The following is a 27,233-nucleotide window of genomic DNA, read 5'->3' as shown; positions in this document are numbered from 1 at the left end:
TACATTACCAGTGCAGTTACTGAAAAGCATTTGTGAAAGAGTATTAGAACTGTAGCTAATGTGAGAAAAGATGTAAAGCAGGGAAGAGTGGAAAAGGCTCAAAGGTAAATGTGGCAGAAACACATGGAAGACTTAAAGCTATGTTTAAACAAAGGATTATAAGGGATGAATTTTGCTACATATTCCCATCTTGCATTTTGCACAAAGATTTGAGATTTGACTAGCTGTAAATGAGTTTAAGCCACAATGACCTGTTAGACATTATGGATCACAGTAAGGCTTCTCCCAGTGATGTGAGAGTTGTGACTACCAAGAATGTCTTGTTACTTCCACTAACTGGAATCTGAACCATTTATGCAAGAATTATCTGCAAATTGGATTCTGATGTTAAACTGAAGGGAAGTTACCTATTGCAAGGAAAGCAAGGGCCTTTTTCTCAGTATGCAAGGACCTTCTTTTACAATACTCAGTGCTGCTTGATAAAGGTAGAAATATATAGCTACCAATGACCTGAGAAGTAGAGAGAACTGAGTGTAAGTTGTTTCAGCTATATAAGAAGTTTGTTGTCACAGTATAATCAAGGTGTTAAGAAATTATGCAGTCATTACAGGAATAGGAAAAAAATCTGATGAAGGTGAGAAGATCTGGACTTTAGGAGAGAACAAAAATTTGGGAAGCTCTGAACAACTAAACAGATACCTAATTATATTCAGACTAGTGAACCAAGACTTCATATTCCTCTGATAGAGTAGCAAGGCTGGGAGGTAAACAGTTCTGTCCCTGTATTCTGCTTGTTTCAGTCATTCTGGAAGCTGACACCAATACTGTGAGAGGTGCTGAGGCACTGGCACAGGGTGCCCACAGAAGCTGTGGCTGCCCCATCCCTGGCAGTGCTCCAGGTGAGGCTGGATGGGGCTTGGAGCAACCTGCTCTGGTGGAAGGTGTCCCTCCCTGTGGCAGGGGGCTGGAACTGGATGAGCTTTAAGGACTCTTCCAACGCACACCATTCTATGTTTCTGTGATCTCTTTCAGCTCCCAGCTGCCACTTGAGAAGGTCTCAGCTCCCAGTGTTCGCTATTCAGTTTTAATGCCTCAGGGAAGTGATCCTGGTTCCCAGTCTTCAAAGCAGAGAAACTTCTTTCCCAAATCTTTCCAGTATGCATCTCTACAAACAACTGTGAATAGAATCAGTAATGAATTATTTCTTTTATGCCGCTTAATGCAAAAGAAAACGAATCAGAAGTGCATGTGTGTTCCCCGTTTGAATGGACTTTGGATGCAGATGAGTGAAAGCAAAAAAGAAAGTCAGCATATTGGCCTTATTTTGCCTGAGGAGGAGCACAATTCATAACCTACACTATCTTGCAATAGGCAGAGGCCCCCAGGCCCCAGAGCAGCAGGTTGAAACAGGCTACTAGCAGTGAGAATATCAGCCCAAAACAGGCTTCTTGGGTGGGCAGGATGGTAAGGCAGTTGCCGAGTAAAGAAGCAGCAAATAGTTGAGGCTGGGGGAGATAGAGAATCACATACTTCTGTTCAAAAAGATTTCAGGGCAGCTCCAAGAGACAGAAAGACTCTGGGAGACGAAAGGGAAGAAAAAACATACAGTTCATTGAGAAATAGAGGTGTTAAGAAGAGAAGGTGGGTGGAGAGTTGAAGAAATGTATCCCTTTCCCTCCCTCACATTTTCTTTAAGGGCGTTTTTCTCAAGGCTTTTCCTCTTTTCTCCTCCCTACAGCAATCAGCCAAGCTGGGAAGAAAAGATTGTCTCTGACCTTACTCGTATGTCTTGGCACAGAAGACCGATAGTAAACAAGTAAACAGAGCTGACAACTGTGGTAACCACGGGAGCAAAACCTGCTCCGTGACAAGGATGAGGACTATTCCAGAGGTAAGGAAATGGGTCTGTCTTGTAGTCTGCTGCACCCCTCTCTTTTGCTTCTGCTGTCACAGCTACACTGCTGATTACCTGTGGGAGCCAGAGCAGTTGAGTTTTTGACAGGTTGGATCCAGAACGGGCTTGTCCCAGTTTCAGAATTAATGATGTGAAATAGGATGGGAGGATTTAGGAGTTTTTTTGCCCTTCCTGTTAGTCATCCAAATGGTCATTCTGAGGCTGTATCCAGATCTGTTTGAAGCACTGACCAATAAGTAACAACAACATCATCAACAACAACAGTAATAACAATGATTAATAATAATCTTCATCTTTCAACAAATGACTTAAGAAATTACTGATGCAGAAACATGCCATTTCCCCTTCCCCCCCAAATAGCTGTGGGTAGATATGGCATAATTTCCTCAATGTGAGGATGACATGGTAAGCCTAACTGGTCGCCATGTAGTATAGTTTGCTTTTCCTGATTTGATGTCTTATATAAATAACTAGTGAAGTGCCAATTGGTTATTTACAGACAAATTGCACTGAACTGAACTGCTTCCTGGGGGTTGGTAAAAGGTACAAAACATTCAAGGACAGCAGAGATAAGTGAAAGGTTTGTGTGCAACATTTACATTGTGAATGTAGATCGTTCGCTGTCTCGTAAAGGGTGAGAGATGAGAGCTTGCACATTCAAGAATACTTTTTCTCCTATTTCAGCCAAACTAATTTCCTTTGGCTCACTTCCCTACCATACTGATAGGTTGTGACACTTATTTTCTACTTGAGGAGTAAAAGCTAAAGTGTTTTTCCTACAGGGGCGTATGAAAGGAATTTGGAATTTCCTCCTTTATGTTTCCTATGCTGTACTCTGCCAGTATGATCATGTTCTCTATTAGCACCTTTTAATAACAAAATTCACTTGTATGTACTTGCTCTCCATTTATTTACTCTATATCCTGCCTAAAGGAGTCAAGAGAATAGGATTTTAAAGGAGAAAAGCAGTTAGGCATTTAACCTTTGTTAGCAGTTTCCGTGAGTCAAGTCTGCTGACATATGCTTTTGAGAGGCTTCTGTTAATGACTGAATAAAATGTATGTTTGAAAGATATAAAATGAAGTCTGTTTTCCTACTTCTTTCTGTGTCTTTTGTTAACTGTTTTGATACAGGAATTGTATATAGTATATTAAGCAAGATGATTAACAGCAGACTCATTTATTACATGCGCTGAGGTACCTAATTCTTGTATGATTTTGCTTCCTTTTTTTCTTGTGGTTTTTGTAAAGATCTATGTTTTTTGCTTCTGTGGTAAAGAAGATAGATACTGAGTGTGGTGACAAATGCAGTTTAGCTGCCGCATTTGAAATGAGCAAACTGTAATTGTGCAAGACTGTAACAGAATAAGGAACCACCAGTCCTAGCCATCCTGTTATCAGCTTTATGGGCTCAAAAAGGCTTTGATATCTTCAGGAGGTATATGCAAGGTGATTCCATAAACCAGGAGGTGTGGAGGGACAGCTGGCAAGCTGCCTCTCTGATGCATAACACTAATAACACTGTGTAACAGCTTTAGCTAGACATGACAGGGAAACAAATGAGGTGAGAAAGTTCCTTGGGTGATAGTCACTTAGGTGACTTGGATGACTGCTGGTATTCTGGCACTAGTCCTGTGCATTATTTTCTAATAGGTTAGGTGGCAGACCAGTGATAACTTTAATACGAATTTTTCTTTCTTAATTATTTGTCTTCTTTTTCTCTCTTCAGACCCATGACCAGGGGCTGAGAATGGGTGCAAAGAAAGAACGATGCCTTCAGAGAAAATGCTTACTTCTGTGTACACTTCTTCTCAGTACACTCCTTGGCTTTACAATGCTTATCACCTACATCGTGATGACTTGTGGTCGAGGTATAATACAGGATATCCTTTCCCCTGCTTCATCACCCACACCAACTGTAAGACCTCTTTCTCTCCTGCCTGTCTTCATTGGGTATGAGGCTCAGCATCTGTGTTGAGAATCAGATTTTCAGATTCTCAAAGTATCATAAAACTGGTTGTAAAAAAGATAACGCTGTTCTTCCTCTCCATTGGGCCATATGGGATAGGCCACACTTCTCCTCCTCCTCTGCCTGCCATCTAACCTACATGGGCCCAGTTTTGGGAGAGAGCATCATTGCATTCTCTTGCATCTCATCGTCACATCATGCTCTGTCGTAGTCACCTCCAGGAAAATGGTCTGAATCTGAGATTTGGAGTTCCTCCTCCACCTTTCCATCTCTGACCAGATCTTAAGTCTGGTCCTAGTTTTCTAGCACAGACCAGTACAGTTGTAGTCTAGAAAGAAAAGTCATGGTCTTTTGCTAAGGAGGTGAGCTGTAAGCATGGACCAGAAATATTAATTTGCCTTTCAAATTTGTTGGAAAACTCTCTGCAAAATGGTCTTTGTAAATGTTTATGTGTTTAGAATGCTCAGTACTGAATGTGCATTCATATTGGTGGATACAGACATCCCCTGCTCCAAAATAAACATTATTGACTCTTCACCTAGCATTTTTCTTCAACCCCTGTGTTGGAGACCATTCACTACAGAGACCAAGGGAAAACTTTTAGTTTAGATTTTGTCTGTTTCCACTCTGCCTACCTCTTCCCATGTCAACTCTTCAACCCATAGTATGGGAAGTCTTACTTTGATTTACAAGTGGCTTAGTTCAGTAAATAATTGATCTGATCTGATGTTGATACACGACAATGAACCAAATGAGAACACCTACCCAGTGATTTGCAGCAGTTTAGCTAAAGGGAGTTTTAGATCAAAGCAAGATGTACTAGAAAGTCTTTGTTCTGTTCTAACAAATGTCATTGCTGAGAAATATTTCCCGTGCTTGAACATCTCTCTCCATCTTTTCAACTTACCTCCTTGTGCTATGTTCTTCTTCTGCTTCATGTGTTCACACTTACGGTTGCTTCTAGTTTATCATTTGGACAAATCTGGCTGATTCAGAGAAAATACACTGAGAAGGCAGAATAACCCAGCCTGTAACTGCCTAGGTAGTATGAAAGAGAGGACACTACCTCTGGGCTGATTACCTGTTCTTTAAGTAATCTTACTTACAAAGTGTAAATGCAACGTTCTTGTGAAGTGAAAGACAGAACACACTTTGTTCTACAGTCAGCAAAAACCTGCAAGGAATTTGACACTCTGCATGCAAAGGAGTTTGTACCAAACAGAAATCTTGGGGTGGAAATGCCCCACAGATAACTCATTTTTGTTGTTTGGAGCTGTTCTCACTCTCCATTGTTACTGCATAGTTCTCTCCTATTTGCTTCCTGCCCAGGATCCTGTGATGTCGAGCTGGGTCTTACACTGTTGGCCAGACTCCTGAATTCTAGGAATGTCACTGTGGACCCCTGTGAGGATTTCTACAAATATGCTTGTGGCAGCTGGGAAGGCAAATATTCAAGCAGAGCCACAGAAGAATCACCAAATGTATTTGATGTGTTGATGGAAGAAAACCGGTTGATCCTGAAAAGACTTTTAGGTAGGGACAGATGAATGATGCATTTTCCTCAGCCAGAGCTGACAATACCAGTAATTGAGAGCACAATAATTCCTAACAGAGTCTGAGTCCAGTCTTTCCATTCTTCTGTCATTACAGGTACAGATTTATTCTTAAGCATGTCATATTACAATAGCTGCATTTTAAGCGGTTTAGTTCCACTTGCCACATGTAACAGACCAAAGTCACACTGTGAAATTCTGATGGCAACCCAAACTGTTTTCATGCTGACTTGTAAAAGCAGACCTTTGTTGCTGTGCTTGTTCGAACGTGCGCTCTGGTCATACGTCCAGACTCCATGTGGGACTGAAGCGCAGACACATCACCTTCCTGTTGTGCTCCTTCCACTGAAAGAAACTCATGTTTGGCTTCAGGAGGAGTCATGGCACTTGCTTTGTGTGACTGTGAGAAGTATGGATGTATCTACTATATTGTTCTGAATCAAAGTGCAGTGTAGCATTTTCTTACAACCTTTCTCTGCTCTAATACTGCCCCAACAATTTTTTAACCACTTTTGTAGTCTTTGATTACTTTTTTTTTCCTCAGAGAGCCCACAGTCTGTGATAAGAGGCTCAGCTAAGGAGAAAGCAATCCAGTTCTATCACTCCTGCATGGATACCCAAAGGATAGAATCCCAAGGAACTCAGCCATTGAAGGACCTCCTAAATGAGGTGAGCGTTTATGCTGTTTCTTTTCCCTCCAGAAGATAATTCCTGCAGAGAAAAGGAAAGTGTGAAGTTAGTGTCATATGGTCCTACATGATGGAATTTTGCTAGCATCTGTCCCTGAAATAAGCTCATGGTTCACAGCACAACCTCTAACCTTCTAGATTTAAATACTGTTTCAGGAGCTGATGTTCTAACATCAAGTACCTGAATTTTTCCACGTGTTCTTATATATCACTTTAGGACTGTACAACAAACAAGACTGTAAAGAGGGATCACTTCTAACCTGAGAAGCTCAGTTTCAATAGGATCCTCTTTTCTCTTTCCTTCTCCTGCTTTCTTCCTGTACACTTTGTGGTGTTGATAGTTACCATTCCTTTTCCCTGTGTCATTTTGAAGCTTGTTGCTTTGCTTAAGCAAAAGCGACAGGTCACCTTAAAGACAACAGGGTATGTAGAGCTCTTCATGAGCTTCCCATAGCTCTCTGCTTTGCTGTTTCTCAGTTGTCATCATGAGTGTGCTCATAGGAGTGAAAAGAAAGATTTAGTAAATATAGATCAAGCAAGTGTTTTTCTCACCTGCTGTCTCGCTCTCTCCCTTCCTTTTCTAGGTTGGTGGATGGAATATCACAGGTGTGGGGAAAACAAAAGATTTCAATGAAACTCTTCGGACTCTCATGGGCAGATACAGCACCTTTCCCTTTTTCAGAGTCCTTGTGGGTCCTAGTCCTTTTGACCTCAAGACCAATATTATTCAGGTAAGTGGACTAAAAAGAGAGAATCATCCAGAAGCACTAGGAATAAGGAGTCAGTTACACAGCCCATGAGGCCCAGGCTTCCTGAAGTTAAGCCTATGTTCTCCGAAGAAAGTTTTCCTAACTTTCAGTAATCTGCTTGATTTTATTACATAAAAAGCCCTTATTTCTGGAAAAGGAGCAGATGTGGAAGAAGTTGCTTACTTTCTCTCATCAATTTTCCCCGACAGTATAAAATGTACTTCATTGTGTTACATTTGTGATGTGACTAGTACAATAATGGACAATAAGCGCGTAGTGTGTTATGAATTTTGCAGTTCACTGTTGTGGTTTAAATGAGGTAGGCAGCTAAGCACCACACAGCCACTTATTCACTCCCCCACCCAGTGGGCTGGGGAGGGAAATCAGAAGAGTAGAAATGTGAAAACTCAGGGGTTGATGAAAAGATATTTTGATAATTAAAAAAAAAAGAAAAAAGTAGAAAAAAAAAGAAGTGATTAAAAAAAAAACCTAATTGCTCGCTGCCAACCCTGGCCAACCTCCATCACCCCCACTTATTGTTAAACAGGACATCATATGGTATGGAATGTACCTTTGCTCTGCTGGGTTCAGCTATCACAGCTGTGCCCCCTTCCAGCTTCTGGGACCCCCAGCCTGTTGGCTGGCAGGGTGATAGGAGGAGCAGAAAAGGCCTTGACACTGTGTAAGCGCTGCTCAGCAATAATGAAAACATGCCTTTATTATCAACACTAGTTGCTTTAATCACAAATCCAAAACACAGCCTCATACAAGCTTCTGCGAAGGAATTTAACTCTATCCAAGCCAAAATCAGTGCCCCATGTAGAGATATTTAAAAATGTGGTTTACATGCGACTCTCAGTCCCCTCAGCTTTGTAAATGAGCTGCAGAATACGATAGATCCAAAAAAACGCATAGCAAGCATTTTCCACAGATGAAAACAACTTCTTAACATTTCAGGTTTTGTGACACAAAACAAAGCCTGTTGAGTACATCCTCTCATTCCCAGTGTTTCTGGAAAGAATGAGATGGATTGTACTAAGAATCAATAGTAATAATAATAGTAATAGTGAGATGCGTGTACTTCTTTTTGCAGATTGACCACCCTGAGTTTGAGATGCCACCTGAGAGTAAATTCAAAGAGAAAAATTATCTTGAGGTAACATATCAGAGGCTGAAGAAAGGTAAAAATAGCTATTTGGTGTAGGGATCTCCTTGAATTGCCTCCTGGGTCAGAGTGGTCTGTTCCCATGGGTTACGGTCAGTGACCTTGGAAAATGTCTCCAGAAGGAATTATCCACAAAACTTTCTACTTTTCAAAAAGACAGTTTGTAAAATGTAACCCATTTTTAGATGCAAGGTTTAAAACTTCCAGTGTAGAAACAGAACAGTATCATTTTCATTTGTGTTTGCTAAGAAAGATGAACCTGGGCTTCCCCTAGGTTTCCCCTTCAATGTTCTTATCCAAAGTAAGGCTTTAGAACTTCAAATGGAGGGGTAGCTAATATTTTAAAAGCTATTTTAAAACGTTTTAAGCTGAGCTAGAGAAACAGGCTCTTGGAGGCTGGGAGTCATTGCAACAAAGTGAATTCCATCACAGCTCTGTCATTTGAATTAACTTTATAAGAAAAATTGAGGTGATTTCAGTTTCTCAGTCTGAGTCTTTCAGAAGAGTTCTCAAAAAAAATCAGTCTGTCTACCTATCATAACCATTCCTTTAATACCTCATGACCGTAGAAGCAAGAAGCTGGCATTTTCTCTCCATCAAATTACTGGCTCATCATAGCACTGCAGCTCTCTCCCTTGACTCCAGAGATGGCAAGTCTACATCTCTAAAATGATTCTGATACTTAATGTTACTTTAAACTGGGACAAAAATAGCCTTTTGGGAATTCGGTGTTTGTCACTGGGAGAGGAGCTCTACTTGGCAAACTCTTCCATCTGAAGATGGCAAAGAGAGTTTTAGGGCTGGGACTGCAGTGGTTTTGTAAGATTGAAACTTATATAGTCAAGATGGGTGGTTAAATGGATGAATGGATACGTTGACTAATTTTCAGACATGTTTCTCCCACTGGTCATATGCTCTGTATTGCAGGTTCTCCGTGTGTATCTCTCATATTTGAAGAAACTGGGGGGCCTGCTTGGAGGGCTGCAGGATGGTCCCCCGGATTCTTTTTCCCTTACCTTGTCCTTCATCTCTAACCTCCAGAAGTTTGTCACCCCACTGCAGGAAAGACAGAAGAGTGGGATGCTGTTCTTTCACACTACCATTAGGGAGCTACAGGTATCTATGCCTTAGAACTTGAGCAACACAGTAACATGACATACACATTCTGAAGAGCCAGATCAAAAGAGATATGAGACACTCTGCCTAGATGCCATTCCCTTGCAACTTACACTTGGAGACTGTTGAGCTTTAAATAACCTATTAACTTGACGTCTTTTATTGACAGTAGTTGGATTTTTCAGGCACACAACTCTCTCCTCTCCCTGGTCCTATTTCAATAATAGAAAAGGCAATTCTCCTTTTCTACTGTAATCAATACATCATAAAAACAGTTTAACTTATTGAAAGTATCTCTTAAGAGTATTAAAGAGACTGCACCGGTTTCCACATTGTTTCTTGTCAGTCAATTTAGATTCATAGTTCAGCATGTAAGCTTTGTTTTACTTCTAGGAAAAGGCACCAGCTATAGACTGGTTGTCGTGTCTCCAGGCTGTCTTCCATCCTATGCAGATGAACCTGTCTCAGCCAATTGCAGTGCATGACATGGATTACATAAGCGGCATGTCACAGCTTATCGAACAATGGCGCAAGGAAAGGTAGGAGTCAATCTCTATGGTTGTAGTTGTTCATACTTCAAGAAATATTAGCCATAAGCTAAAGAGGTCTGTGTTACAGTCTGCTGAATACAGGAGCTGGAGAATTGCAAGGCTGCTGTGGCTTTATTATCCACAGGTTTAGCCAGTACTAAGGCTTAGAATATATTCACAATAGATTTGCATATGCATGCAATATATATGTATACACACATATATATATGTCACACAGATAAACAGAGATGAAATACAGTGCCTTTACTGGCATACCTTTTTCCCTCCCCTCCCCACCTCCAGCACTCACACAAATATGAATAGCTCAGACAGCCTGATCCTACTTCTCCTCTCCAGCTGATCAGGATTGGTCTATGCTAGTGAAATATATATATACACATGCACACAATGTGGATCATTCCAATAGCTGGTCTTAGATATTCAGTCCAGCTATATGTTCAGAAGCTAGCCCCAGATCCCCTGATGTCCACAGCTGCTGGGACCTGGATATATGAGCCCCTGAGTCTTGCAGCCCTACTTTGGTTGCTGATGCTGTGGTCTCTTCATGTTAGAAATACACATATATGTATGTGCAGATCTCTCCAGTAGCTGGTCCAAATCACTAGGCAACTCTCAGACCCCTGTACTCTCTAGCATCTAGCTTGAAATAAAGTCCCTCCAGTAAATTTTCAGACTCCTTGTTTCTCCAGTATCCCATCCCCACACAGAGAGTAGAATGTTATTTAACATAGCACTTCATAAGGTATGACAGATTCTGGTGGCCATGTGCAGGGCTCAGTCAGACAGATGTCATGGCAAGCCACAAGTTTACACTCAGGCATTCCCTCTTACCTCTTTTCTTCTCCCTTTTCCTATGTGTGTTCCCCTCAGTCCACCATAATCCTTCAGTTTCCCTGCCTTTGGCCCTTCCCACAAACATCCCATAATAAGCCTCACAGAATCCCACAGGCCGCTCAAAATATTCTGTAATAAGTTTTACCCAGTCCTAAAAAATGGTCTCTCTCCTGCTTCCCATGAAGAATCCTATGCCACAGAAGGCAATTACCCTTGCATCTTCATGGTGCTCTGGGAGAGAGAGTTTCTCTGGTTGACTCATGTCAAGTCATCCTTCTCTGACAGACAAATGTGTAGCCCATTCAGAGTACTTTGGTGTCATTATTCAGGTTATTAGGGCTCCTCTGCCACAAATTATTTCTCTCACACTTGCCATACTTCTGTGCTTATAGTGACCAGCGTTCAATCTTCAGTCCTTTTAAATGCTATTTTCCTACAGGGTCCTTCACATTTATATGATTGTTTGTCTGGTTGGGAATCTCTCCCCAGCCCTTGACAGTCGATTCCAAGATGCACGCCTGGAACTATCTAAGATTCTTTATGGAAAAATGGGATCTAGAATGGTGAGTTAGCCTTTAACCATCTTCATTCAGCCGCCGAGAAGCTGAACACTATGACATGCCCTCTGGATGTTTTCTCAATGCCTTGTCTGGATGGATGCTTCTTGGATTTCGGGAGGAAAACCACTCTCACTAAGCCATTAAGTGCTTCCTTTTTTCTCAAAGAAATGTGGGAGTAAACAAAAAGACACAAAAAACTTTGGAGAGCTAAATGCACTGCATCACGGGATAGGGAACAATATATAGATGGTCACCTTTCTTCTACATATTTGTCTCAGCTAGCATATGAATCTTCAGCTTGCGTGAAAATAAGTGGAGTAAATCATAAGGAAATCAGTTTTAGTTGATTAAATTCTTCTGAGATACCTTAAACGGAACTACATTACTTATCACTCACTGCTGTCATTTTTAGGTAGCAGCAAGTATGTACAGACTGCACGTCTATGTATCTTTTTACTGTATTCCTGTCTCTCTGTCCTCACTGTCATGTGTCTCTGTTTCTTTCTGTGTTCTTACAGATCCCAGCTGAGCGCTGGAGGAAGTGCTTGACTGATACCAGCTCTTTCTTTGAGCCAGTTCTAGGACAGATGATTGTGCAAGAAATTTTCCCTCAGCAGACAAAGACACTTGTAGGTATTCATCCTATTAATCCCAATCAACTTTGTCTTCCCTTTTTTGACATGCCAGCTTAAGACCACATCAGGGCAGCAAAACCATGTGTAGGTTTTTATACCTTTTTATACCATATTCCTGTACTTACGCACTTCCCTTCCTTTTTGGGGAATGAAAGATGTCAGAACCAGATACTGCTGTCATTGGTAGAATAATCATTGCTAAATGCCAGTTATTATCTTTATATCAACTGCTAATTGATATAGTCATATCAAAGTCATATGTGCAGCACCAATGCTTATGACAGCCCTACAAATGCATGCAATCTCAGTGTTCTTCCTGGGATGACAGTACTAACAGCATTCATCACCAATCTGACATGTTTAAATAAGACTTTAAATTCCCAAACCATTAATGCGTTGTATGGCCATTTGTACAGAAACAAATCAATGCCAAAACATTCTGAATGGATCCACAGTAAAAGGAACACCTGTCTGCAATGTGGGATTTTTCTTTTTCCTTTGATGACCAGAGTTCCTTTTTCTTTGAGGGAAGTTAGCGTAGGCACCAGGTTTTATGATGATCTTGCAGTGTGTAAACTGACAAGAGTAAATTACTGCAGCAAAAGTTAATGGAAAACTAAGACTATGTGTAGTGAAGCACATAGCTGAATGAACAAAACATAATTCTGTGAAGGACACTCTCAGATTGCCATAAATTTGGAAAGGGAGAAACTAGCATGAAATACTTCTGGATACTGAATTCTAATTTTACTCAAGAAGTGGGGTAATCACTCAGTCCACTCCTATCCCATAAGGGATTGAATGAAAAAGAATTATGTTTCATTCTTAGTTTCCATGAGAAACAAGTTGGAAAGGTATGTGGAAGAGAATGATAAGCCCTGTGAGGAACCACTGGATGCCAAATAGCTTAAGCCTAAATCATTGTAGAAACTGAAATCTCCTCTTTCACCACAAGAAGAGGAATTTTCCCTCTATTATTCTGTGGTTGAATTGCTGGAACATGGGAAGGTGGTAGCTAAACCTGAAAAATGTTTTTCTGCAGTTCTGGCCATGCCTTCTTTTCTTCACGGCAGGCTGAGCAGATGTTCTCCGAGATCCAAGATGCCCTCTGTGACCAACTGGATCAGTTGAAGTGGATGGATGAACAGGCTCGCCAAAAGGCTAAAGTCTTGGTGCGTGCAGAAGGCAAAAGTTACTGAGACCTTCCTTTCCCCGAAACCTTCGCAAATATATTCCATGTTCACACATTTTGACCTGCTTCTACAGGCACACAGTCTTAGATAGATGTCTTATACACACTGAGAATTTTAAGTGGTTCTATGGGTGCCATCATGCACATGTGATCAGGCATTGATCTGTAGGCATAGAGAGGCGCAGTGTTTGTTTGTCCATTGGATACTCTAAATTAATTGTATTGAGATACCAGTTCAATATTAATTGTATTATGAATTAATTGTATTGAGATATTCAGTTCAATACACCCAGAGAGGTTAAAAACTATGAAGGTGAATCCCAGAAAATAATGTTATAAAGAAAAAGAAGACTAGAACTCCACTAGGCCTCAGGTCATTGAACTAAGAAACCAAAATAGCAGGAGAAGATGTCTCGTTGAAACGGAGTAGCTGTCTTTTTGGAGGGTTGAATCACAGATCATAATTAGGTTGTTTAGAAATAGAGTTTAAAAACTGCTGCTGAAATGTAAAACCTTGCTTTGCTCATGTTTCTTCTTGTTGTTGTCGTTGTTATTAGGTTTCCAAACTACAAGTGGAGATTGGCTATCCAGCTCACATACTCCAGACTGACAAAGTGAACGTGGAATACCAGAATGTGAGCTATATAATGTAAACATGCCTGCCTCCTTATTGGCAGTTTACCTCTACCAACTGCTGTCTTGTCTGCTCCTAAAGGAGAATATGACCTCTGTACCAATGCACATTTTCTACTGTTCATTTCACAGAAAACCTTTATGTATTTCTTCTATATTGTTACCTATATTTAGAGTGTGGGTGGCCTGATAGAGGTTGGTTTTGACCTGCTTGTATGTTCTGTTTGGCCTGCAGATAACATACTCTCATATCTTAAATTGAAGTCTTTAGAACTGAGAAAGAAAAAAACACAAGTATTCCATTGGTTTGTCTTTTGATGAACCCTTTTTTGACCCATGGGGCTTCTTCTCATACTGTCCAATTAGTTCCTTGCTCATGCCCTATAGCATTCACATTACCTGTCTCTTCCCTCAGCTGGTGATAAATGAAGACACTTTTTTCCTCAATGTGGTGGCTTGTTTGAAGGTACAGAGGGAAAATTCCTACTTGAAACTCCTTCAGCATCCTTCACAGAATAAGTAAGTGTCAGCAACCTGAAAAAATACAACAGAATCACACACTTGTGGACTGAGGTTAGGAAGGGACCTGTGGAGACCACCTAATGCAACTGTCCTGCTCAAAGCAGGATCAGCTAGAGTAGGTCACTCAGGACTGTGTCCAGTTGTATGTCTATATCTCTCTTTTACTGCGAAAGGAGGAGTAGTGCAGATGGGGAGAGTGTGTGTGTGTGAAACTGGACACAGTACCTCCAGTCCTGAATAGAGGATCTGCCAGCCACACTTCTCCTAATGCAAGACAAGATGCTGTTGTCCTTCTTTGATGCAAGACTGAATTGCTGCATCCTGCTTAAAACCCCCTTGAGTATGGCAGCCTATCTTGCCTTCAGCCTGAACTCATGCTACCAAAAAACCCCACTGTTGTGGAGGGAGCTCCAGACCCCTGAAAAAAAAAGAACATTCTTTGCCAATAAACTGTTGATTAAGGGAGCTTAAGGGTTGTCCTGGACTTAGCAGCAAAGCAACCAGCAAAGCACTGTGATGATGTGAATGCTGGCAGGGTGACCTCAAAGGCATGACCTGATGCTTCATAAGGCGGGCAGCATTCACAGGCATGCTTAGGACCTCACACTACCTGAAGAGTTTGTGCAGGACTTCACAGGAGGTTATGAATCCTGACTTACTTGGCAAGGAAGTTGTGAGAGTGAATCCCTTAATGTGTATGAAAGCTAAGCTACTAGTTCTGACATCTGTAAGCAAGTAAAGGTTTATTTCAAACACCTTTAACTGTAGAAAGTGTGGATTTCATCATTTGATGCTGCTTCATGGATAGCTGTACTGAGCAGACCATTTCTGCAAGACCAATGGAGGAAAAGAGTGAGTGATAAGGAGTTAATACAGTCTCTTATTTCTCTTTTTCTGCTTCTAGCTGGCATGTGTCCCCCTGGTCTGTGCGTTCATACTACTCAATAAGGCAACACATGGTGGTCTTTCCTGCTGGAATGTTCCGCAGCCCTTTTTTCCACACAAAGTTTCCCAGGTATGAAGGGGCTGCAGAGGTGGAAGCTGAATGCAGTCCCTTGGCTGTGTGATGTTTCCAGGAAGAATATTAATGGGTCTGTCTTTAACCACTTTTTCTCACTGCATCTGAGAAAGACACGAGGGGGGGCAGGAGGTGTGGAATAGCTTTTTCTAAAGCCAGATGAATACTGCCTTATGAATTCTGAAAGTGTGATCATTGATGCAGCTGGAGCAAAATCAGAATCTAGGTGAAACTAAGCTGAGACAGGTATATTACTCCAGAATAAAGAGGCAGAGATCTCATGTAGGTTAACTGCAAAGAAGACATTTCAGCTTTGCCTCTCATTTTCTCGATCCCAAGAATTCCAAGAATCTAACCCATGCAAATCTAATCCAGAGCAAATCTGAGCCTTGCAGAGCAGCTTTTTGTCTGAAGTCTTCAAATGGCCAAACACAGTTCCTTTTCTTGGTTTTTTAGATAAACCTTTTCAAATAAGCAAATACATTTTTAATTCCAAGTCTTTCCCTGCTACAATGACAATTCTGTAGACCAGATTTTTCCAGTTGGGTTCTTTCATCATATAGAACAGATCTGTTAAGCATTTTTTTTTTTATGTTAAAAGCATTTAAAACAGTTGACTGTAAAAATATTATTTGATGTCTTTTTTTTTTTTTTTTGCATGATAATGTTCAGATAGATTTCCTAATCCCATTGTACTGAAAGGTAAGTGGGGTAGGCTATCACTTACAATATTCTTCCTCTCTGAAAAGGTATCCATAGCTTCTGGTTCTTTTTGTATTCCATGTTAGTAAAATACATTTTTCTCACTGTCATCCCAGTTGAGTAGACTGGTAAGTCAAACCTGATCAGCTTTTGGTGAGTTGGCACAATAGCTTTTACCTCGGATGATGCTCCAAAAGTTTAAACCTGACTGACAAAAGCCAATTCAAATGACTGTGAGGATAGCTTTTAAAATAAGAAGTCAGCGAAGCAGTACAATTGTTATAGAATCATAGAACGGTTTGTGTTGGAAGGGACCTTTAAAAATATCTGGTCCAACCATCCTGCTAGATTATGTTCCTCAAAGCGCCACCCGATTGGACAGTTCTAATGGTGAGGCATCTGCAACATTTTTGGGCAACCATAAGAAGTTATCAGGTACAGAGCTTCTGAAAGATCAGTTCTAAGAGAAAATGAGTTGTTCTGTTCTTTTCACTTCCTACTGAGTTGCAAGCGATGTAATAATGATCTACTACAAACATTTCATGCTTCAACAGCATTAATAAGTGCATGCAAAGAAAGAATGAGCCCATCATTCCATATTATGGAAATATATTTTGAGGGTACTCCTGCTTGTGTGACTATTTTAGATTCATTGCATAGAATGATAGAAATTCAGATTGGAAAGAACTGCTGGAGATCTCTATTACAAATCTCTATTTTCATCAGGGACTGTAGTGATAGGACAAGGGGAGATGGGTTCAAACTGAAACAGGGGAAGTTCAGGCTGGATATAAGGAAAAAGTTCTTTGCTGTGAGGGTGGTGAAGCACTGGAACAGGCTGCCCAGAGAAGTGGTAAATCCTTGGCAGTGTTCAAGGCCAGGTTGGACAGAGTCTTGGGTGATATGGTCTATCGTGAGGTGTTGCTCCCAATGGCAGAGGGTTGGAACTGGATGATCTTAAGGTCCCTTCCAACCCTAACTATTCTATGATTCTGTGATTACAATCTCTTGCTTGTAGCAAGATCACCAGTGCTAGACAAGAGAAACTGTAGTCAAATCTTCATTATTTTAATTTGTCTTGCCATTTTTATATTATTTTTCACTAGAGAACTGTTGCAAGATTGTTTCTCCATCCATCCTGCTCTTGTATGATTACCATTGCCATCACTGTTTGTGCAGCAGTTCAGCCAGTAATGGGTAAATAAGGACGTAACTCAGTAACAGTAGATGTCATTAGAATTCATAAAGGCAGAATCTCATTCGCAGACTCTTCATTATTATGATGACTTATTAGCTATAAATACTTTAATACAAGTCCATAGTAAAAATTTAAGCATTGGTAGAATAATTTGCACTAGTATTCGCATTTTTACACAGTGTACCTTGTCTGAGAGACAGTAAATAGGAAGTGCTTCTGAGTGCTCTCAGGGTAGAACGCTTCTGTGCAGCCCAGTTGTGCTCAATGGCCATAAGGAATGCTCACCTGCCCCCTTTTTCTTTCCAAAAGCACTCCTTTCGTGTTTCTTTTTCAGTGCTGTGAACTTCGGAGCCATCGGGGTCTTCATGGCACATGAACTCCTTCACACGTTCTATGGTTATGGTGGGTACCTCCTGTGGTGTCTTTGTTTATTCTTCTAGGTCCCCTCTGGTACTTTCTCTCAGGGGATCTTAAATCCTGGCCCCTCTACGAATGTACACCTATACTATTAAGGTAGATGAAGCTAAGAAAAACCTACTACAGGCCATGCTGACTGCTAAGATGACTCAATGATTAATGTGAAGAATACAGGTGAATGCCAGAAAAACCTTTACTTTTTAGTATATTTTTTCTCCCACAGTGCTGCCTGGGGGCTGTCCTACATGCAACAGGGGTGCACTACAGAACTCTATAGACTGCTTGGTTGAACAGTATGAAAGCTATGGCTTTAAGGTCAATGGTACTTTTACACTGTTGGAGAATACAGCTGACACTGGAGGGCTTGCCATTGCTTACCAGGTATTGTGGGATACTTACCTCTCTAATCTCACAGTCTCACCACACAACTCAGCTGCTGTGTCTCAAGATTGTTATGCTGTTTTTATTAAGGCCATGGTCAGCAGCAGAATGAAGAGAGAGAGATACAAAATTACTAATTTATTAAATATATACTAGATTTATATATTTCACTGAGAGAAGACATGGGTTTGGGACACTATCTGAAGGGGGATTTAGTATTATTGATTTTCTCTCTCCACAGGCCTATAAGAATTGGCTGAAAAAGCACAAAGAAGAGAAGGATTTACCTGATATTGGACTTTCACATGACCAGCTTTTCTACCTCAGTTTTGCTCATGTAATGAATTTTAGGCTACTTGTGTCTCTCTCACTCTCTATTGTCTTTCACATTATTGCAGTTTGTCTTTCTCAATATTCAATCACTTTTTCCCCCTCCTCCCAGAACTGGGAATAACCAGTGTGTTCAAGAGAAAAGAAAACTAAAATTCACATATAGGACCCCATACTGTTATGGATCTCAAAGCTAACAAAAGACCTGTCTGCAATTATATTTTTTCCAAAGCCCTAAAGTCTACAAAAATTAAGTTGTAGCAAGCAAGTTGTATCAGTGAAAGCATGCTTCACTGCCAGGTTCTAAGTACTTCTTTACTGTTGTGAGCGATCTTGAACATGGAAAGTGGAATTTTACTGGAAAAGGCACCTATGTCTCCATGCCTTCCTTCACTCACATCTCCGTCATGGTGAATAACTAGAGGTCATATCATTCTGAGTAACTGAGAATGAAAAAAAGGATTTTGAATGTTAATTAGAGGTAAAGAACTAGAAGTACATGCACGCATCATGGAAGATTTCTGTGGAAACCTGGCTTAATGATTTCTGCAAAGTTGTACCTTTGTCATGGTGCTGTTGATTTCCTCATAATAGATCACTGGATTTCTCTAGTCTGAAAAGTCACACTCTTACAAGTGACTGTAATTGTGTAAAGGAAAAGGTTTTGTGCATGTATTTACGTTAGGTCAGAGCAGTGGGTAGAAAAGCAGTTCTGAAATCACAGATTCCTGGGTCTTGGTGGCAAGTTTTGCATTTCAGAGGCTGTCTGACAGCTATTGCATCATTTGTCAATGAATAAAAACTGGAAACACAAAAGTGAAGACTTAGATTGCTAGTTGAATACTGGTAAAGTCACATAACCTTCCACCCAGTCTTTCAAATAGTAAAGGGATGTTGTCTAAGGATAAGCACTCATTGCTTTTGCTTAAGAATCTGTATCTAGACACTAAGACTACATCTACACCATTATTTTAGATGGAATTCAAGTCTGCATGAGCTTAGACACCAAGCTGGTCTAAATTCTCTGTGTTCTGTACTACGCAGCATAGAAAAGGAGCAGATAGCTAGTCAGATAGGGAAACAGGGACAGAGAGGCTTAGCGAAAGGGAAAAGAGTCAGAAAGCGTGGTGATGGAAGGAAAGACCTGAACATAGTTGGCATCCATGTGTGTTTCCTTGTTTACTCCAGCAGCCTCAGTCAAATGTACAGGGGCTTGAGGAGCCTAAAGTCTTGTTTCTATGAGGACTTTCAGTCAGATTGACTTCCCTGGTTTGCTTCCTTTCAGGCAATGTGTGGACACCAGGATCCTGAGAAATTACAGTCTTCCCTGAACACAGATCCACACAGTCCCCTGCCACTACGTGTCTGTGGGCCTGTCAGCAACAGCCAGGACTTTGCCAAGCACTTCCACTGTCCCAGTGGATCCCAAATGAACCCAGACAAGAAATGCCACATCTGGTGATCTGCATGGAAAAAGAGGAAGAGAGGTGTGACCACAGGGAGAGGAAGGCCTGACCTATAAAAGTATGACCATCTTCTCAGGGCCCCGAGGGTGATGCAGTGCTCTTACTCTCCTACCTACCTTTTCTTAGTACCTTTTTCTCAGCAGTTGGTTGTAGCAAAATCATAAGAGCTCATAAGAGGGTCTTCTACTGCTCTCAACGCTGTCCCAGATGTGACAGCTCTAGAGTTTAGCAAGTCCTAAGGTAGCAAGATGACTACCTAGTAAACAACGATTTCTGAGTCATAAAAAGAAGGACTGTTACATTATTAGTCCCCCTGTTCAGTGCATTCCCTGACTACTCCTGCAACCTCACAGTCATGTTGAATGGGCAGGGCAATAAGCTGGAGCTCTAAGACCTGTTCACATAAGATATGCTGTTAGGGAAATCCTATGGGTTACTGTGTGTCGTGGTTTAAGACCAGCCGGTAACTCAGACACACGTGTGGCAAACCACACATGTAGGTTACCAGAGAGGGAAGAATCCTCTCCTCCTCTACTGCCAATAAATGGGTAAAGGAACTAGGAAAGACTCAAGGCTCTAGCTTCTAGGCTGAAAGATAAGTCACCTAATAATGAAGGTTGCTGAAGACTTTCCCAGTTCTCTGTTTCATCAGCAAAACTCCTAAGGGACAAAAGAGGGAAGAGGAAAGCATCCTCATTAGTGGGAGCAGGACTGGGAGCTGGGAAGAGTCTGACTTTCCTCTTTCTTTCTTCTCCAAAAAGATTCTTTATGTTTTAGTCTATATTTCGAGTTGAGGATGTGGTTGAGGGTGGAGGAACAGTCACAAGGGGTTTTAGAAGTCTCTGAAGACTGAACAACTGGAATTCCAAGAACTTCTCGGATCCTGAACCTGGTTCTCTCATCCCTATATTTGCGAATATATAACATCCAAACAGAGGACTAGAGCTGCTGTAAGGTTTTACTTTCTATTTGAAATTTGATTTTATGTATTAAATGTATTAAAGAGCAAGAAGTACTATATTTTAGGGTAGCAGGAGACACTCGAAAGCATATTCTCAAGAGCAGCCTCATAATTGCATCAAGTTCAGGTTCTGAATTAGAAAATATAGATCAATGTTCTAGAATTTATCTAAGTTGTTAAATATACAAAACACAACTCCCTTATGCATGTTCTTCAGAGTGTTCTTGATTATGGGAGAATTGTGTTTTTACGTCTTATACTGGCTGCCTCGGGATTGTTTGTGGAAGAGGTGCAAGTGGAAATAGCCCTTTTCAATGTAAGCATTGTACAAATTCTTAAAATCCTAATTACTCCGTTGTCCTGTTCCAGTACTGACTAATGCGGGTAAATATTTTCCAAGAACGGACTTTTCAGAGATTTTGTTTTCATTAATTAACTAAAATGCTAGTAAAGAGTTTGCTTCAGTGACAAAAGTTGTTTGGATTGCAAACTCTTTATGACCAGACCTGTTTCTTTGTTCGGTATTTGCACTGTACCCAGCATGACTGAAGTTCATAGCTGAACCTCGCAAGTAATAAATAATAGTACCTAGAATTCATTTTATACATTTGCATCATAACAAATAACAAATTGGGCTTGTGCTTGTTTTTACTCTTTAAACCGTGTATGCTCTTCCTCCACTCATTTGATGAATTTTGTCCTAGCAATATGTCCAGACTATCTCTTAGATTAATAGCAATTAACATTGTGCCAGAACTTGTGTGTAATATAGAAGTTATTTCAGTGTGCTGAGACTACTTAGCTTCTTTGTGGGGTCAGCAAAAGCTGTTGACAGTCTGCATTTTGAAGAGTCCTCAACTTTTCTTGTATCTATCTTGTGCATGACAGGGACAGGTCCCTCGAATATGCAGTTTTTTCTTGTTCTTACTATGTATGATGAATTTATTAATATTTTGTTTTAAAGACAAGGTCACTTTGAAGTTGGTGAGTTGGATCAATTCTTGTTTATTGCTATGATGCTTTTTACACAAAGAACATGTGGAAAGTGTAAGAAGAGATGTTTAGCTTACAAAAAAAAATGCATACACCTTGGACTGAGAATTTATTGTGTTTCTCAAGGAGAGAAGGAAACACTCTCAATAACTATGCAAGATCCCAGCCCATGTCTCAGTGTTGCAAGTTCCTTGGGATCTGATTGGTGAAGAGAAGCCATGCTGCCTAATAGCTGACCATAAAACACAGGTAGATGTTCAAACTGTTATCATCAATTATCATAGCAATTATTTCATGCTTTATGTAACACATTAAAAAAAGAACACAATGCTGCCAGTGCTCAGAGCAAGAGCCAGATCCAGCACCAGATCCTTCACTGCTGAATTCCTCAGTCCCTCTGAATCCTCGTGCTGCACCATGTCGATCACCTCCGTTCCTTCCCCTGTTGATGAGGCCACAAATGTTTCCTCCATTTTCTCCCAGTCTTTACCTAGGGGAGGTTAGGGACAAGATCAGCTTTCTTCTAGTTTTCTTTCTTCATACTTGGATATTTTCACCTCTGTTTCCCTTCCTGTTTTCTCTCCCTGTTTTCTAAACTTTCAACTCTGTTTTCTCCTTCATACTCAACAACTTTTCATTCATAACCCCCTTTCTTTTGTCCTTTTCTTGTTTCTATTCTTCCTCATTCAGTATATATTCTTCTATGCTCACTGTCCCCGTAGCATCCTCATGATTCTCAAGTGTGGTTTCGTGGTGTGTATGGATGTGAGCATGCAAATGTGGTCTAAACTTCTCTCTCTTTACCTTGCAGCAGGGTAGTGAGTGGTCATCCAGGAAGGTGAGACCATCATTGCTGTTTTACAAAGGTATAAAAGGAGCAAGACACTGGAAGAACTGGGGACTGGAATCTGGTTTCCTGTGGTTTGACACCTGCAGGATAGTTTCTTTTCCCACCACAATCTTTTCCTGTCCTCTTGTTACAAGTGTATCTTTTCTTCCACGGATTTTCTCTTTCCTCATTCCCTCATTCGCGTATTTGACCCATTTCCAGTGCTTCACCACCCTCACAGTAAAGAACTTCTTCCTTATATCTAAACTGAATTTCCCCTGTTTCAGTTTAAACCCATTACCCCTTGTCCTATCGCTACAGTCCCTAATGAAGAGTCCCTCTCCAGCATCCCTATAGGCCCCCTTCAGATACTGGAAGCTGCTCTGAGGTCTCCATGCAGCCTTCTCTTCTCCAGGCTGAACAGCCCCAACGTTCTCAGCCTGTCTTCACACAGGAGGTGCTCCAGCCCCTGATCATCCTCGTGGCCTCCTCTGGACTTGTTCCAACATGTCCTTCTGTTGAGGACCCCAGAACTGCACACAGTGCTACAAGTGTGGTCTCACAAGATCAGAGCAGAGGGGCAGGATCACCTCCTTTGACCTCCTCCTTAGGGGCCATCTGACCCCCACTGCCCCTTGACACACATCTTTCCAATCCTCTTATTTATTTTCTTTTTTTGCAAACCCAAGCTTCTGTGTCCATCCCCCATCTCATTTTCTGCTTTTTTTTTTTGCTTTCCAGGCCTCCTCTTTCTCATCCTCTCACTTCAACCTATCAACCTATCCTCTCACCTGCTGATGGACTGTTTTGCTCTTGCTGTTCATTTGTGGCTATACGAATCTTGATCTTGCTTTTCAGTGGTATGAAGGCATTAGAGAAGACTGGACAGTAAGTGGCTGGGAATATGCCCATCATATAGATGGTAAATCCCAGGAAAACTGTCAGGGTTAGTTTACCCGCCATCCAATTCTCCTGTCCAGCACAAGACACTTTTGACCTCCCTCCTTTTCAGCCAGTGGTGTTGTGATTTCTCTAGCAGCGGTCTCACCTGGCACACATTGTGACATCATTGGACTCGTCTTCCATACAAAGGTGTTAGGCAGAAACACTGTGGACTTTGCATCATGTGTAGCTAACAACATCCTAAAGCATGAAAGGAGTGTGAAAGCTGATGTGAATAATCACACAATCCTAAACATCTCCCCCATACAAGCAGTGCTCACAAGTAACCGACTGAAACTGGACAAGAAATGTCCAGTTAAAAGACTGGTGCAACTAGAGGGGAAAGAAAAGTGTAATGACTTTTCCACTTTGGTGCTTAACCAATTAGTGTTTTGAACTGCCTTTGTGAATAGAAATAAGTTTAAAAACCAAAAACCAGTAGAATGACAAGCATGTGTTTTAAAATGTCCTCTAGATGGTGATCTAACATCAGTGCAGAAACAGTTTACCTTACAAAGCACCTATTTCTACTGGGGGAGAAGGAGGGAGGGAAGGGAATCTCATGGCGTTTAAACCCTTGACATTCCCTGTGTCAATTTGCTTTAATTTGAGTCTATGTCCAGACTACATTTTAAGACTCCAATGATGACTTTCCACCATGTAACCTGGGAGACAATTTTCTACCTATTTTCAAACTCACATTTAAGCCCAACTGTCATCTGCTGTGCCAAATATCTTCCACACTTCCTGAATTTATACACAGTTTCATGTTCCCGATGGTTTTCCCTTTTCGTTTTTTTCCCCTTTTCTACCATTAATAATAGTGGTTTTATTCAAGATCCTCCCTTTTTTTTTCCTGAGTTGCCCAAAAACCTGTCTGGAATTTAGGCAAGTCAGGAATTTAGCTTGTCAAATCACAATGACAATTATTTCAGGCTTATGAAAGTCACTACAGAAGTAAGCACACACAAGGGTATGTACACTGATTTGAAGACACTGAGATTTCTACATCAGATGGTGGTCTTGGGTCAGTCGGCTTGCTATCCAAAACATTAAAGGGTTTCTTATATACTGTCTCCTACTAAATACTATGTATCAGGAATGAGATCAATATACTGGGTATCAGTAACTATATACACTGACACAGGAGAAGGATTAAAGCTTCAGCAGATCTGAAGATGGAGAACATCGGACAGAGTAAGAGAGACTTGGACTGGAATGTGGAACTTTCAGTCCTGCAGGGTGTCTAGTAAAGCAACTTCCCCGGACAAGTTCCCTACAGAGATCTCTGAATCTAAAGGAATCTGTATCCAATTCAGTGTAGGATTGTATATCAAAGGTGTTCTGCATTCCTCACAGGGAGTGTGGAATACTTTCAAGTCCTCACCTGCACCTCTGAAATTCTTTATTTAACCAAAGTAGGTAAGTAAATAGATGCCAGATGTGGAAACTCATACTACTGCTGAGGTCATGGTAGTATGTTCATTCTGGGATAAGTCCAGAGTACTGCCTCAGCAAGGGATCCTGTCACAGGAGACTTATTCCTACATCTTTTCCTGTACTGACAGCAATGTTGGTCTGGCTCAGTTAATGAGGTATACCACACAAAAACCATTTTAAATGCAGGTTTTACTGGGTCACTTTTCTAACAGGTGAGTTTTGGATCCAGTTAACTGTGCTTTCACATAAAGGTTAGTCCGCAGCTAGGCAGTAGAAACAAATGATTGGGATGGGATAGAGGAAGGCTAGACTGCTCTTTACTGAGTGCTGAACACTACAAATTCAATAGAAGCTTTATAAAGGTTTTACAATGCCTTATGAAGAGACACAGTGAGTATGCAGCCCTTGCTTGAGTTCAGAGAGTTCTGCTTCTTTTTTATCCTTGGTTCATGGTTATATATGTTCACCAGCAAAGAATATGTGTAGTGGAAATAGGAAATGGATGTACTAAGATGAAATGTGAAATGGGAAAGGTTTAAGCCAATAGAAGTGCTGCTTCAACACAACTCAAAAAATCAAAATGCAAAATTGTTTAAAAAAAAAAAAAAAAAGAAAACAGATGGAGAACAGAACCAGACTGTCTACCAAATAGGCTTTTACTCAGCAGTAGCATATTCAGTTGAGCATCTCAGACATTGTATTGTGCATTTCTCTGGATGTTCCCTGTTAAGGTGTTTTGTGTGTGGGTACAAGCATGTATCCATTCAGTACAAGAAAAATAGAGCCAAAAAAAGGTTGAAAGAATTAAATGACTATTGACTTTTTTCTACTTCATCTCTATTCCCAGAAATAAATTGCACCTTTTTAGCACTGCCACCACATGTGGAAGCAAAGATTGCTCTACACCATAGAAATCTACCTTTAATAAATGAATTAAACTGATTTGTTTAAAACGTTTTTGGATATTGTGCCTAAATTGGACATACCTTGAACTGAGTCTGATGTGTTTGCAGACTTAGTAGGTTAACACCACTTCCTGCATCACTTCCACTTTGAAGAAGACTGACTTCCATTCAAAAAATCTTACCCTACATGGCCTTATCCTTTGCTAGAATCCTCATGGTTGTGTCTGCTTACGGTCACACTGGTTGCACTGGACAACAGATTCCTTCCTAAGGCTGTGTTTTCCTAACCAGACCAAGAGATACAGACGTATTTCTGTAGCCAGTAAAGTGCAGGCTGCAGGACTGCCCTGGGACACCTCTGAAATAGAGGCTTCAAAGTAGAAAAGAACAATGGATATGGATGCTTCTGTCCATACAGTGGATTTAGAGCAGTGGGGAATGAGCAGCCTATGAAACAGATGAGTACATTGAAACAGTTGGATAGACTAGAGTCATAGAATCACAGAATTGATAGGGTTGAAAGGGAGGTCTGGATATCATCCAGTCCCCCCTGCCAAGGCAGGTTACACAGGAACATGTCCAGGCGGGTTTTGAATGTCTCCAGAGAGGGAGACTCCATAATCCCATGGGCAGCTTGTGCCAGGGCTCTATCATCCTCTGTGTAAAGTTCTTCCTCATGTTGAGGTGATACTTCTTGTGTTTTAGCTCATGGCCATTGCTCCTTGTCCTGTCGCTGGGCAGTGCTGAAAAGAGTGTGGCACCAACCTCCTGGCACCTGCCTTTGAGGTACTGATCTGCATTGATGAGACTGCCTCTCAGTCTTCTCCAGACTAAACAGATCCATCTCCTACAATCTCTCCTCTCATGAGAGATGCTCCAGACCCCCCATTCATAGCAGTAATTTATCTTGCTAGGGATTTTGACTCAATATATCATGTTTTCTTCCATTAGCTACTTCTGAAACATAATCCAATGTGAGGTGTAAAGACAATGAAAATACCCAAGCCAGTACAGCACACTGGCCACCGCTCTCAGATTGGGCTGGGGGAGGGGGATAAGACTAGTTAATGGGAGAAACCTCATCAGGTTGAAAGAGCTGGTGCATGAAATGTAGTAAAGCAGCTCTCCGGTCCAGTGAAGCTCAGGACAATTGGCAGCACCAGGAAGGTTATCACTGTCTGTATCAGATGACTCTCCTATGTGAGGTCAAAACCCCATTGGATTTGTAATAAGGAGGTGGAGGAGGCTGTAAAGTCATTCCCAAGATGGAGCAGTGAGGGCCTTGAGGCAAAAAAGAGCCAATGGAGGGAAGAAAGGAAATGGTCTGAAAGATCATAATCAGTGAATTTCTGCATCCTACCCCAAGGCTCTATTCCTCAGAGAACAGGACAGTGCCCTGCAGCTAAAGGCACACCCACTGGCTGATTTTGATGCCAGGATCAGAAAACTGATAGAGATGGAGAACTTCGGATGCTCCAGTCTGTAACGGGGAACTCCAGAAAATGGCTGAAAGCAGATCCCCTTAGAAATGCCCAGAACTACAACAGCCAGGGCATAGGTATGGGGAAA

The 27,233-nt window shown here is 41.1% G+C and overlaps 2 protein-coding genes across 2 annotated transcripts; one reads left to right on the top strand and one right to left on the bottom strand.

Moving 5' to 3' along the window:
• The first annotated feature begins 1,873 nt into the window (after positions 1–1,873).
• On the top strand, positions 1,874–19,639 carry KEL (Kell metallo-endopeptidase (Kell blood group)). The gene is made up of 18 exons (XM_057415952.1): positions 1,874–1,891; positions 3,644–3,785; positions 5,213–5,416; positions 5,981–6,105; positions 6,710–6,856; positions 7,968–8,030; positions 8,967–9,155; positions 9,549–9,694; positions 10,980–11,103; positions 11,619–11,729; positions 12,809–12,907; positions 13,485–13,562; positions 13,976–14,079; positions 14,987–15,097; positions 17,335–17,402; positions 17,641–17,798; positions 18,040–18,135; positions 19,414–19,639. The coding sequence occupies exons 1-18, from the start codon at positions 1,874–1,876 to the stop codon at positions 19,588–19,590; spliced, it is 2,160 nt and encodes a 719-aa protein (XP_057271935.1). The 3' UTR covers positions 19,591–19,639.
• A 2,159-nt stretch (positions 19,640–21,798) lies between these two features.
• Positions 21,799–23,366, bottom strand: LLCFC1 (LLLL and CFNLAS motif containing 1). The gene is made up of 2 exons (XM_057416007.1): positions 23,169–23,366; positions 21,799–22,038 (listed from the first exon to the last, which is right to left on the bottom strand). The coding sequence occupies exons 1-2, from the start codon at positions 23,338–23,340 to the stop codon at positions 21,860–21,862; spliced, it is 351 nt and encodes a 116-aa protein (XP_057271990.1). The 5' UTR covers positions 23,341–23,366; the 3' UTR covers positions 21,799–21,859.
• Between the last annotated feature and the right edge of the window lie 3,867 nt (positions 23,367–27,233).

Source organism: Pezoporus wallicus, unplaced genomic scaffold, assembly GCF_028554395.1.
Source record: "Pezoporus wallicus isolate ANWC-B61680 ecotype Strahan unplaced genomic scaffold, APGP_CSIRO_Pwel_v1 contig_6814, whole genome shotgun sequence".
Lineage (NCBI taxonomy): Eukaryota > Metazoa > Chordata > Aves > Psittaciformes > Psittacidae > Pezoporus > Pezoporus wallicus.
Note: the sequence above shows the minus strand (reverse complement) of the source record. Positions and strands in the feature narration are given on the sequence as shown.

Coding starts and splice junctions, on each gene's coding strand:
- KEL (XM_057415952.1), top strand. Junction 11,104..11,618: donor GAAAAATGGGATCTAGAATG/GTGAGTTAGCCT, acceptor GTGTTCTTACAG/ATCCCAGCTGAGCGCTGGAG. Junction 14,080..14,986: donor CAGCATCCTTCACAGAATAA/GTAAGTGTCAGC, acceptor TTCTGCTTCTAG/CTGGCATGTGTCCCCCTGGT.
- LLCFC1 (XM_057416007.1), bottom strand. CDS start 23,340: ATGGCGGGTAAACTAACCCTGACAGTTTTCCTGGGATTTACCATCTAT. Junction 22,039..23,168: donor GCAAAACAGTCCATCAGCAG/GTGAGAGGATAG, acceptor AACCTCCCCTAG/GTAAAGACTGGGAGAAAATG.